We start from the raw sequence: 13,997 nt of genomic DNA, 5'->3' as shown, positions 1-13,997 counted from the left end.
AACAAAACACAAGGTCATGGACTCCCTGCAGAAACTTTCGCATGAGAGAGAAACAAACTGCCTCTTATTTTACTCACTGTTAGCTTGAGGTTGTCACCAATTGAGTTTACAGTTTCTTTAGTTACATTATTTCATTGAGTTCTCAACATAATGCTATCAAATAGGTAGCTACCTTTAATTTATAAGTGAGGAAATTAAGGCTCAGAAAGGCCAGGTAACCAACCCAGGGCTCTCTGATGCCAACGCCAGTGCTCGTCCCACTGTGTTACACTATGATTGTCGGGGAATCATCAGTCACTGGTAAATCATTAGAGAGGGCCACACAAGGCCCAATTCTGTGCAAGTCAGCTGTGGGGCTTATTAGCAACTAAACACAGGGTGAGACTCCTCTGGCCCCTTTCACTGTCTCTAAAACCCCTGGGAAAGACTCACTGTGATACATTAAGGGATTCAGAACTCCCAAGAGAGGATGCTGCTCAGAGAAAAGCATAGGTGGCTGTGTGTGTCTGTGTGTGCATATGCATGCATGTGTATGCATGTTAGTTACGTGGCACATGGCAAACTTCTTAATTAGGTTGTTAACAAGAGTGCAAATACATATGCATTTGAATGGACACTATGACACTGCTTATAATGGAAAAAACTGAAAACTCACATGTTCAACGAGAGGTTAAATAAATTAAAATAAATCAAAACAGAGGGATAGTATGCAGGCATGAAAAACAATGATGGAAATGGATACTTATTGACATGAACATATGTTTTAAGTGAAAATGGCAGGTTTTGAGACAGCATTTTGAATATAATCCTGTTTGGATGGATAAAAAGCAAAGGTTATTGGCTATCTCCAATTATTTTTTTCTTCTGACTTAATGGTATTTTCTAATCTTTTTGTAACAAGCATACATGACTTGTATATTTTTTTCAATGTTTAAAGTTTTTTTGACTAGAATGAAGAGGCAGTGCTTGGTGGAAAATGAAGCTATTGGATACTTCTCTAATTGGCTGTGATAGAGCCTTTTGGCACCTTTCTGAGAGGACCCCAGGACTCACCTGGCTCTTCACTCAGCTGTCAGTTTGAAATGTTAGTTGGCTAGAAACTCAGGAGGCACAGTGTATTACTTTCCCTAATCCCTGCTGTCATAGGCAGATTCGGGGCCCCTGATTTCCCATGGAGGGTCAAGGTACCTGAGGGGGTGGGAGCCCCCCTGCGCCCTCTGGGCACTCAGGGAGCATGGTGAGCTTCTCTCTGGTGCTGCACCTGCAGGAAGGCGAGGGGTCGTCTGGTGTCCATTTCTGCTTCTGGAACAGGTGGGTGATGTTTGGGGACACAGACGGAGTCTTCCAGGGGGTTGAATTGCCACAGGGGTACTCCCTCATGGAAGGCAAAAAAATATTTCACAAGCAGCTCCAGCTGATAAAAAAAATCCCTAAAAATGAGAGATAATGCCCAACCCTCTCCTTAGCCTTTCCTCTTTCTCCTCAGACCCATGCATGCATTTTCTTCTTCTATTCTTGGGAGGTTAGTTTCTGCTCGAAAAAAAAAAAAAATCAAGACTAGAATTTTGTTGATTGACTAGGTGTGGGGCTGGGCAATAATTATCTACTTTGTGGACTGTTTTACCTGCTTTCTTCCTTCTACCACCTCTAGCTGTTGAGAAACAGGACAAATAAGAGTTTGAAATTAGTCTATTTTGGCCCTTATCTATATCTGAAAAATACTGAATGAGAGCAGTTACAATTATATTTAAATTGTTGGATTTTTGGTGGGTTTCAACTGCCTTCTATAACTCCCTTCTCTATACTTACAGCAATAATTGAAAGTTAGCCATTTATGTAATTAATACCACTCTTGGTCCAATTAAACAACAGCACATCCCCCACCTCCTTCCTTTCTCTGTTCAGATTCCTTTCAAATAAGTGGGAAGCTTATGTCAGTTCAGTATGGAACTTTCTATATTGAGAATTATAGAAATACAGAGCTGCCGGTGATGCAGGGGCTTCCTAAGAAGTGGTGACACCCTTGCACATGGGTGTCGAAAGAGAGGCTGGGGGACAGTGAGGGATATGGAAGCACCCATGTAATAGAAAGCTGCACTGAGGTGGAGCCTCTCTCAACCTGCCATCCCAGAACCCCACCATCAGGGTCCCCCTCCCCGGGAGGGGCAGCTGGTGATGGTAGGACGGGGGTGTGCAAAGACTTACGGAAGCCACTCTTCCTTCAGGCAGCGGTTGCCAAAGCCCGGCTTGTTCAGGAGGACGTCTGCAAGTGCTGCAAGCTGCTCACTGCCTGGCTGGTCCAAACTAGACAGAGTGACAGGGGCTGAGCTGACAGACACGTGACTGGGACATAGGGACAAAGCAGCCAACATGCAACTTGACAAGTGTTTATTGAATGGCTGCTACATACCGGGCACATACACAAGCCACAGAATGCTGCCTAGGAGTGGTCATAGGTCTTCCGAGAAGGGAGTGTGCTACTCAAACATGCCCAGTGATCTGATGCCATATCATGTCTGTGCCTCAAAAAGGTAGAGTTCAACCCATTCACCCAACCTTTACTTTCTCTTTCCTTACTCTTGGCAGTCCTGATTGTCCACTTGGAATCACAATTTCCAAGTGACAGGTACACTAACTTCCTTTTGGAGGGCAGTCCAAGGACCCCTACCACATTAGCTGCTGTCCCAGGGAGTCAAAAGGTGAAGGTCCACCACGCAGTCTGACCTGGGAGCCCCACAACCCATGGGAGCGAATGATGACCTTTAAGGATGAGAGAGACTATGCACCTGAAGAAAGTGTACTGCTGCCCATACATCCAGGGGTGAAGGATCAAAGCAGGATATTCACCAAAGGGAGGGACGATGATGGAAAGCATCAGAGCCAAAAACACAAAAGTGGCCGGGAGCACAATCTGTTAGAAAATAAACATGGCAATGTGGGCTGTGGTATGTTAAAGACACACTCCCACACCAACACACAGACACACACACAGACACAGAGACACATAGACACACAGACACACACACACACACACACACACACACACACACACACACTCATTGTACTAAACATCCCATAGCCTCATAACTAGGCCCCTGGCAAAGAAGGTCAGGCTTCTGGGGAACATTACAAGGGAAGATGTGTAAAGGCAAGCTGTGTAGCAGTAAGCAGAATGCTCTGGTAGCCACTGAAGAATGGCTGAAGTAGGCCAATCCTGAGCACTGAAGCAGGCCAATGTTCAACCAGAGGTGAACCAGAGTTTCCATATCTGAATAACAAATAAAAAGAAAAAAAGGAGTGCCCAATCTATAGATTGAATGCAATCCCTATCAAAATACCAATAGCATTTTCCACAGAACTAGAACGAACAATCCAAAAATCTGCAGGGAACCACAAAAAACCCTGAGTGGCCAAAGATATTTTGAAAAAGAAAAACAGAACTAGAGGCATCACAATTCCAGACTGCAAGTTATATTACAAAGCTGTAGTAATCGAAACGATATGGTACCAGCACAAAAACAGACACATAGATCAATGGAACACAAAAGAAAACACAGAAATAAACCCACAATTATATGGTCAATTAATCTTTGACAAAGAATGAAAGAAGAAGCAATGGAAAAAAGACAGTCTCTTCAACAAATGGTGTTGGGAAAACTGGACCACTTTCTTATACCATACACAAAAATAAGCTCAAAATGGAGAAGAGACCTAAATGTGATACCCAAAACCATAAAAATCCTAGAAGAGAGCACAGGCACTAATTTCTCTGACATCAAAAATAGCAACGTTTTTCTAGATATGTCTCCTGAGGCACAGGAGATAAAACAAAAATAAACTGTTGAAACTACATCAGAATAAAAAGCTTCTGCACAGCAAAGGAAACAATCAACAAAACTAAAAGGTAACCTACGGAGTGGGAGAAGATATTTGCAAAGGACAGAGCCTATAAAGGGCTGGCATTCAAAATTTATAAAGAATTGATATAACTCAACACACAAAAACCAAATAATCCAATTAAAAAATGGGCAGAAGACATGAACAGACATTTCTCCAAGGAAGACATCCAGATGGCCAACAGACACATGAAAAGATGCTCAACATCACTCATCATCAGGGAAATGCAAATCAAAACTACAACGAGATACCACCCATACCAGTCATATAGTCAGAATGACTATAATCAAAAAACACAAGAAACAAAAGTGTTGGCGAGGATGTGGAGAAAAAGGAATCCTTATGCACTGCTGGTGGAAATGCAAACTGGTGCAGCCACTGTGAAAAACAGTATGGAGGTTCCTCAAAAGTTAAAAATAGAACTACCTTATGATCCAGTAATCACACTACTATTTATCCAAAACATACAAAAACACTAATTCAAAGGATCCATGCACCCCTATGTGTATTGCAGCATTATTTACAATAGCCAAACAATGGAAGCGGCTCAAGTATCCATCGGATAAAGAAGATGTGGTATATGTAGACAACGTAATATTACTCAGCCATAAGAAACAATGAAATCTTGCCATTTGCAATGACATGGATGGAGCTAGAGAGTATTATGCTAAGTAAAATCAGTCAGTCTGAGAAAGACAAATACCATATGATTTCACTCATATGTGGAATTAAAGAGGCAAAATTAACGAGCACAGGGGTAAAAAAAGAGAGACAAACCAAGAAACAGACTCTTAACTACAGATAACAAACTGATGATTACCAAAGGTGGGATAGGTGGTGGAAGGTGGGTGAAACTGACGGGGATTGAGGAGGGCACTTGTCATGATGAGCACTGAGTAACATATAAAATTGCTGAATCTCTATATGATATACCTGATCCAAATAGAACGCTGTAGGTTAATAACACTGGAATTAAAATTTAAAAGTTAATAAAAAAGTAATAAAAAGAAAAAAGAGGCCAATGACCTTGATATGTAGGGCCAATGCAAAAATGAATGAAAATATGACTTCACCCTTCGCTGTAAAAATAAAAACAATCTTAAAAACAAGAATCTTAAAAACAAAAATAAAAACAATCACTATTATTTTATTTTCTCTGCTATGTGAGGTTAAAAGCTTACAAAGGATCTTCATGTTACTAAGAACCAAAATAAAGGTTGGCAAGGAGCAAAGAAAGCCAATAGAACCTAAAGAGGGTTCTCATTGCTGTGTTTGAACTCCTGTGCAGGAGAAAGCCAAGGAGAGGATGGAAAGGCCGGCAGAGGGCAGGCAGGCCTTGGCCACCGGCAACCAAGCACAGGCAAGGGCCCAAAGTAGTACCTGGGCCAGGAAGTCCTTGTGGCTGCGAGCAGTGTGGTGGAATCGCTTGACCAGCAATGCCTGCATATGTTGGATGATGAGCTGTGCTCCTGTGTTGAACCGGCTGCGTTCCTCTGGCTTCGAGGAAGAGTGGTCCTCTGGGTGAGGAGCTGGCTCTGCAGAGCAGCCATTGGAGCCCAGGGGAATCTGTCTGGCCTTCTCCATAGGGTGTCGGAGACTGGCGTTTTCTCTTTTCTGTGGAGCGCCACCTGATTTGAAAGACTGAATTAGTAATTTAGAAAACTACTCACAGGGTCTGGCTCCCATATGCCATTTTGTTTTTTTTCTCACTGAACTCATTTTCTCTTCATTGAAATCAGCAAGAGGGGCACCTGGGTGGCTCAGTCAGTTAAGTGTCTGACTTTGTCTTGGGTCATGATTTCGCAGTTCGTGAGTTCAAGCCCCACATGGGGCTCTGTGCTGACAGCTCACAGCCTGGAGCCTGCTTCAGATTCTGTGTCTCCCTCTCTCTCTGCCCCTCCCCTGCTCACACTCTGTCTCTTTCTCAAAAATAAATAAAACATTAAATTTTTTTTAAAAATCAGCAACAATATCAATTCAGGCATGTCAATAAATTTTTACAAATTCTATTTTGGGGGGCACCTAGCTGGCTTCCTCAGTAGAGCATGTGACTGTTATACTCAGGGTCATGAGTTTAAGACCCACATTGGGTATGGAGCCTACTTAAAATAAAATAAAATTCTATTTTTGGGTGCATGGGTGACTCAGTTGAACATACAACTCTTGGTATTGGCTTAGATTGTGATCTCACAGTTGTGAGGTCAAGCCTTGTGTCAGGCTCTGTGCTGAGCGTTGAGCCTGCTTGGGATTCTCGCTCTCCCTCTCTCTTCTCCTCCCCCTCTCTCAAAATAAATAAACTTAAAAAAATTGTCTTTTTTTGGTGTAAATCATCTGTCAACAGAATCACCTGAAATCCTTTAAAAATTCTCTACAGTAGCTAAAGAGAAGAGGATAGATATAAATGCATAGACAGAGAGGTCTAAAATGTATAACTAGTAAAAAAAAATGAAGTTGCAGAACGATATGTGTAATAAGATCATATTTATGTTAGGTAGCACGTTTATCATATACAACAAAATGCATCTTATACATGCATACACATACGCACATCTGTAACTGCAAGGCTGTGACAGACTACCCACCAACTGTTAAAGCAGTTACCACTCCAGAGGTGGAGCTGGATAAAGGGCGGGGATGGGGGTGGTGGGGACGGGTGAGGGTGAAGAGTGATATTAGCCTTTTTTTATTATTTGAATCTTTAAACAGCAAAATATATTCACGTGTAACCTGTGCATTTAAGAGTTGAATTGGTTCTTTCTAAATTCTTGGAGGCCACTGTGAAGTGGTGGAAAGACTAATGAACTAGGGTTAGGAGACCTGGGTTTGAATCCTGACTCTTAGTAGATGCACAAATTGGGCTAAGTGACTCATCCTATCTGAATCTGGGCTTTCTCACCTGTAAAATGAAAATGAAAGTATTTTACAGGGTCGTTATGAAGATTAAATGAGCTAACACATGAGAATGTGCTTTAAAAACTACTCACTGCAAGTCACTAGTTATGTTGAAGCTATACAGTTCATCATCACTGATTTTTAAAAAAATTTTCCCAATGTTTATTTTTGAGGGGGAGAGGGGCAGAGAGAGGGAGACACAGAAGCTGAAGCAGGCTCCAGGTTACAAGCTGTCAGCACAGAGCCTAACGCGGGGCTTGAACGCATGAACAGTGAGATCATGACCTGAGCCAAAGTCGGACATTTAACCAACTGAGGCACCCAGGCGCCTCTATCACCAATGATTAAGGTTCATTTATAGAACGTGTTGTTGGACATAAAGGGAGAGCTTATAGGAACATTGGTTGGTTTCAGCTGCTTTCTTAACCCTCCTGAAGTCCCCCAGGACAAGGGCAGCTGCAAAGGGAGTTGGGCCAGCCCAGTCATCCTTTCAGCGAACACTTATTGCACCTGCAATGCACTATCCTGGCTTCTCTAGCCTCTCTGACGACCAGGTGCCAGAGCCCCAGCTCTCCGCCTCCTTTCCCTGATCAGGGCTCAGGTTTGATGTCTGCTGTGGTTGGTCCTTGTCTGGCGGGATTTGTGCTGCCTCTCCTCATGTCTATCCCATGAGCTCTGCTCTCTCTCTGATGCCCCATCCAGACTGGAGCCCATTGTTCAGGCCAGAGCTGAGTGCGCCAGCTGAGGGTGGTCAGAATCATGTTTGTCCCTGGCTTTCCACTGCCCTCTAGCGGTCACTGGCTGTGAGCCACACCTTCAGAAGTAGCACTGACCCTTCTGGTACCGTGCAACTGGACAGCTACAAGTTCCTTCAGACTTTGGAAACATGATCAGAAAACATCATCCTCTAAAACTGAGCCAATTAAAAACAATGTATTTAGCCATCTGAAAAATGGGAGGCAGTGAGAATATAGAATTGAGGTTCCTAGATCTGAGAGCTAAAACCAGGGGTAAGACTCAGAAGCCTGTGCGACTTTAAAGCAAGTCATCTAATCTGTGTGAGCTCAGTTTCCCCCAAGTGGGGCTAATCCGTGCCTTGGCATCCTCACAAGATTATAATGACAATCGAAACAATGGATGTTAAGTGCTCCCTGAAGTATAAAGGGCTAAACTAGTTTGAGGGAAAAGATGACTTATTTTTTTTTAATTTCTTAATGTTTTTATTTATTTTTGAAGAAGAGAGAGAGACAGAGCATGAGTGGGGGAGGAGCAGAGAGAGAGGGAGACACAGAATTCGAAGCAGGCTCCAGGCTCTAAGCTGTCAGCACAGAGCCTGATGCGGGGCTCAAACTCACAAACTGTGAGATCATGACCTGAGCCAAAGTCGGATGCTTAACCGACTGAGCCACCCTGGCGCCCCTAAGTAAAAGATTTGTAAACGTTGAGATAAGGGTTGCTAAATCTTAATCAGAAATCACACACTGTGTTAAAACTTGGCGTGTATTAACTCATTTACTTCTCTCAACAATCCTAACAGGTGGATACTGTTATTAATCCCATTGTGCAGATAAGGAAACTGAGGTACAAAGAGGCTAAGTATTTACCCAAAGCCACTCAATTAGCAAATTATGCACATCTGCCTTATTCTAACAGCTATACTCTTAACCTCTACCCCTGCAGGTCTCATTGGAACATCCTATTCTATGCTCAGGTTGACCAGTCTTCTGATATTCTCCTGAGAAGACCTAATTATTAAGGAGTATTCTGTGAAGATAAAAGGCCCCAACTCTTGATTCCATCATAGTTTCTGATATGAATACGCTTATTTTCATTCTGGTCTTGGTTAACGTAAGTCTTTGCTTTTGGGTGACCTGGGAGAGAATTCAATTTCTGTGTCTGCAAAGCTGGAAAGAAAAGCTGGGCCCTGTGGTGAGCTGTTACCACTGTCTCCAGAGGACTGCCTTCCCTCCCCACTCTGCCAGGATGCCCACCTCTTCTAGCTGCCACATGAGCTACCTGGGTCAGGGAGCACATTTGGGCTGGCATATTTGCCCACTGGTAGTTCTAAGCATAACTGATAAACAGACTTCTGGGACCACTTATGAAGCAAGATGAAAACTACATTATCTTAACAGTTGGCATCAGAAACTTTACAGGGAGGAAATGGTCTTTGCCCAGGAAAATACTGTGATATGCTACACTGGGTAGAAAGAGGTAACCAACCACAGGAGCCCAAGGCAGCAAAGGAAGATGGCCATTCAGCTTTGCCTGTGAGTGCGAGAGAGGAAAACAGAACAGAGAGAGAGGAGCCAGATCAAGGATTTTATCAGTGTGGACGGACCCCTATTGTTCTATCAGGAGCGGCCTGTGCTGTGGCATGTAATCCCTCCTACCTGTCCATTTCTCTGTCCTCCACCCTCCACAGTAAAGTGCACTCATGAACGCTTTGGGTGGCTCTGGGGTTTAGAAATCACAGGAGGAGCTAGTTGGTGTCCAGGCTCACACATGTAGAAGACAGACCCCTAAATTCACAGAAATTATGGTCCTCACAGTTTCAAAGTTCCAGAGGGCACTAAATGAAGGCTCAGAATAATTTTATCTGTCTCAAAAAAGACAGAAGATCCCATACTGTCACCATTATCTCTAGGGACTCTGTGGGCTGTCACTCATGCAGACAGGGGTGAATCAGAGGCCTGGTGGAGATAAGAGGAGCAGATGAGGATGGTGATGTGGCAGGTACAGGAGACCAGAAAGTGGGATGAGAAGCTTGGGGGTGGTGAAGCTACCAGGCTGAACTCCTTAAGGATCCTGATTCATCTAGAGTCCTTCCACCCAGACGTAATTCCGTTTGTCATTCCTTTGTCATTTAAAGGAGCCAAGAATGCAAAACATGCATTGTTTGATGGGTCAGATAAATACCGTGGAGGAGTATTTGCCTGCTTTGTTGTTTCATGAGTTTTTCCTTAGATTTTCAATATAGAGCTTGGGGAGTGTGGGGAGGGAACAAGCTACACACTCTGGAACCATACCAGCAAACAAGAGTCCTGAATCAGAATCTTCCGTGACCTTCAGAAAAATCTGTCAAGAAGGAAAAAAGAGAACATGTGGTTTAGGCATTCCATTCTCAGAAAAAAGTCTGACCCAAGCTCAGTTTTGTTGGGTACTGCTTCCTAATGGAGGGAAAATACATTACGATTTATCTAAGAACACAGTCTTCTATAAATATAAAAGTGTATGCACACAGTGACCACAACTACGTAAAACACGTTTCTGTATGGACAAAGGTATGAGGAAGTGAGCCAAAAGTGAAGATAGTTGCTATGCTTGGGTGGGGAATTATGGCTTTCTGCCTTATATAAAACTTCCCCTAGTGTTAGACATTTGTAAAGAGCCACCTTTTCTGCTACCTGACAGGAACCAGCTAGAATCTCTGCCTTACCTCTTCCAGGGGAGTGTCAGAAATTCCAAAACTGCTGAGCCCCAGTTCGGCCAGTGTTTCCTCAAGCTCTCTGAAAAGGCTGGCGTATGCTCTCTGCTTGAAATTCTTATTTGGAAGAAGGAAGATAAGTTCTTGACCAATGCATTCCACCAGCTTTGCCTCTGGAACATGGTGCTGTACCATATCCATCAGTTCATTCACATCCCCTAGGACACAAAAAGAGACTGCTAGCAACTCTGTTTACCAGAACCTGGGAGACTGTGAACTTCGTTACATCCCCTTTCTTCCCATCTGGGCAAGGGGCATTTCATTCCTCAGTCACAACCCTCGCAGAGGACCGATGCTCCAGCCCATCCGGTTTTAGCCCAGTTGGCCCAGTGAAGGGCACTGAGGAGAGGAAGATGTAAGCAAAAGCACTCCCCACTAACTAGCTGGACAAACTTGGGGAGGTCATGTAACACCTCCCTCCCAGTTTTCTCCTTTTTTCAATCAAATGGTCTGTCCCTTACAAGCTATGTAACAGGAAGCAGGTCATACCCTAGTTTTTTCATCTGTGCAAAGGGGAAAATAATGGCAGCCAGGCACTTTACTGTTATTTATGAGGACTGGATGAGTTCATATACATAAAACACTTAGAATGATGTACCTGGTGCCTAGGTAAGCATTGGCTGCTATTGTTATCATGAACATCATATCTAGTAAGAAAGCTTTTATCATTGTTATTATTCATTCTTATTCACCACAAGCCTGAAGGTTAAGTCAAAGCTGCTTTCACTTTCCTGGTCTGGCCCAAGCTACAGGTGACTTGTGTAAGACGTACACCTGGAACTGATGACCAAGCTGGGTGAGAACTCTCCTTCCCAAATCACACAGCCGTGCCTGGTCTAACTTTTTGAAGAAATGCGCCATTTCCTTTGGGACTGTACCTGCCTCCTCAAATGAACAAACAAACTATAACACCCTGATCTCAGGAAATGCAGAAGGGGATTGAGAAGCTGTGGAGTCAGACTGGGGCTGAGGGGAGGGAGTGTGGCATGCACAACATGGGGCATGAGGAAGTGTCCAGTGACAAGTATTTCCCTGACACCCTCGTACAGTCGGAATTTAATTTTATGCATAAGCATGTATTACTTTAACATCCAGAATCTAATTTAAAATTTTAAAGCATATATATGAAAAGCGGTTCCCTATTATCTTGAGAGGGAGGTCAAAGGGAGAGGGATTGTAGGGACTCAGAACCCAGCTCTCATGCACTTCTGAAGACAATCCTCTCAGTGAGGGTCACCCAGTGGGTTCTTTGCTTTCTTTGTTCTAAAAATTACCCATGTGGAGGGATTACATGGTTTCAAACCCATGTCCTTCTGGCTACCTGGAGTGGAAGGCTTGATTTATGTCAAGTTTGTAAAGTGGACTCAATTGTCTTTAGCTCTGGGATGACTTCACACAGGGGCTGGAGGGCTCCCTGCGTGAGGAAGCAGCTTTGCCCTAACAGCTCTCCAGGGGTCATGTTCATTGTTCTCTGAGGAAGGAAATCAAGCCTGAAGCTGCTGGATTCCCAGGAATTGTGTCTTAGTCATGTGTGTCAGCCTTCCAGAGGTAGTCCTGGAGGGCAGCAGGGCTCACAGCGCCTGGCAGAGAGAGGTCAGTGAGTGTGTGGTGCTCAGTTGTGGGTCCTCCTTCAAGGAGCTAACTAGGGAATAGAATGATCTTCCTCCGCTTACTTGGGGCATAACAACTTACTGCGCTTCCTACCATTCACAGCATCCCTCTTCTAGTCAAAGAAAATAAACATTTATTTAGAAATAAAGGAATATAAAAAAAAAATTACTCCAGCCAGGAGTCCCTGTTTCCAACTTGATTGTGGTGCACCACTGCATTGGTTTGTTAAAAACTATCAGTGTCTTGACCAAGATTCCTCCTGGGAGGAACCTTCAGAAAGCAGGGAGAGACCCACAGCAAGGCAGGCTAGGGAAAGACATAAAGCTGTCATCCTGAAAGGATGTGTTCATGTTCACTGCAGGTTCTGTCAGTGCAAAGTGGGCGAGAGAGGAAACGTGAGGCAAACCTTGACATTTTCCCTCAACTTTCAAGCACAGAATATAAATAGTGTCCAGTTTTCTTGTTTTATCAGATTTTAATCAGTAAATTCCTCAGACTTAGAAAAAAAAATTGTGCTAAAAAGAAAACTTGGTGTTTTTTTTTTTTGATAAGCAGATTCCCCTAACCCCACCTGTCATCAACCTGAGTCAGTACACGGGTTGAATTTTGCCCCCTCTGAGGGATATGGGGTATGTGGTATTCCATTTGCAAAGATACCCCAGAAGATGGATGGAAGTGAGCCTTCATGGAGAACAGTGAGAGATGTTGGCAAACACTCGGGGTCCCCGAGGTCAGATCCTGTGAGGCGAGTGCCTATGGTGAGAGCCTCTCTTCTGCCTCTCCCTGGAGGTGGAGGCTCTGCTGAGGAGTTTTAACGCACCCTAACTCAAGGGAGAACTACTAGGAAGTTGGGACGCTGAGGGGAAGGTCAGGAGTGTAAGAGGGATGTGTAACTCGGCATCCAGTCCATGAAATCTCTCTGGAATAGTTCACTATGAGACTGTATGTCACCATGGCTTCACCAGAAGGCCCCACCTGGCACCTAGAGAAGCCCTTCTCAGACACTAATGCCACCTGCAGCCAGGGCAGAAGGACCCAGGAGGGGAGTGGGCAGGGCAAGAAGTGAACATAGACTGTATTCCTCATTTAAGAGAAGAGGCCCTTAGGCCCAGGACTTTTCAAATTCCTCTGGGAATGGAGGAGAAGGAAGGCCAAAGAAAAAGATGAGCAACTGCATGAGCACGGGCTTGAGAAGTACACAGAGTGTTCTCTTTGCTCCCATTAAAGCCTATGACAACAGGACACACCCGACAACACCGAGAGATGATCACCAGACAAGAACCAAGATACAGCCTGCCCCACTCCTTACCATCTAAGACTTGTTCCGGACTTATCTCGTCTATGTGGGCTGGACACCTGGTAGAGAAACCCTGAGATGCACAGCTGCAGGTCCCCTGAAACGACACGGTTCAGTCACTTGAATGATAACATCTCCCTGATGCTGACTGCTATCACCACCAAGCTTCATTTGTTTCTGGCCACCAAAAGTGGTCAACAGATTTTCTGTCACCATTTGAATGTATTGCTTCATGTGAGCATTCTGGGGGTGTGGTTATTTGATTTTATCCTGGCCAGTGTGTGAGTCAGGCACAGAGAGTAGTAGAACCTCAAAGGATACCTTTGGCTTGCCATTATAATATGACAGCTGTGGGTCTGCCTGTGCGAGACATTGTGGTCCTCCTTCCCCATGGATGCACACTGGGCTGTGGAAATCCACCTAGAAAGCCTAGAGGCAGGAACACTTACACCACAGTGGCCAGAGGCATAGGTAATGCTACAAAATAATAATTGGGACAACTGAAATGTGAACAGTGCCTATTCTCAAGGAGTCCAGAGCACATTCATAATGCTTTACCTGATTTATCTTCACCACATCCCTGATAAGCAGAAGCAGAGATAACCAGTTTCATTTTCTGCGTGCAAGGAAACCAACGATGATGAAGAATTAAGGAATTTACCCAGGATGATACAGGTTGTCCACCTTGCTACCCAGACCTGAACTTCGTCTCCTGACATGTTGAGGGGGTCTCTGCTAATTGGTATTGTTTGGCTTCACCATTTTTAGGGTATAGTCCCCAAGAAAGCCTTTTCTGGGCTTTCATTTACTAGT

The 13,997-nt window shown here is 44.1% G+C and overlaps 1 protein-coding gene across 1 annotated transcript in view; it reads right to left on the bottom strand.

Annotated features, from left to right (window-relative positions):
- LOC125172011 (retinal-specific phospholipid-transporting ATPase ABCA4) overlaps positions 1–13,997 on the bottom strand; it is a 105,522-nt gene that overhangs the window by 37,487 nt on the left and 54,038 nt on the right. The window contains exons 19-25 of the mRNA XM_047869409.1: positions 13,197–13,281; positions 10,229–10,434; positions 9,819–9,867; positions 5,278–5,525; positions 2,787–2,911; positions 2,206–2,304; positions 1,189–1,375 (exon numbers count right to left, since the gene is read on the bottom strand). Coding sequence (XP_047725365.1) covers positions 1,189–1,375; positions 2,206–2,304; positions 2,787–2,911; positions 5,278–5,525; positions 9,819–9,867; positions 10,229–10,434; positions 13,197–13,281 — 999 coding nt within the window. The remainder of the gene's footprint in view (positions 1–1,188; positions 1,376–2,205; positions 2,305–2,786; positions 2,912–5,277; positions 5,526–9,818; positions 9,868–10,228; positions 10,435–13,196; positions 13,282–13,997) is intronic.

Source organism: Prionailurus viverrinus, chromosome C1, assembly GCF_022837055.1.
Source record: "Prionailurus viverrinus isolate Anna chromosome C1, UM_Priviv_1.0, whole genome shotgun sequence".
Lineage (NCBI taxonomy): Eukaryota > Metazoa > Chordata > Mammalia > Carnivora > Felidae > Prionailurus > Prionailurus viverrinus.
Note: the sequence above shows the minus strand (reverse complement) of the source record. Positions and strands in the feature narration are given on the sequence as shown.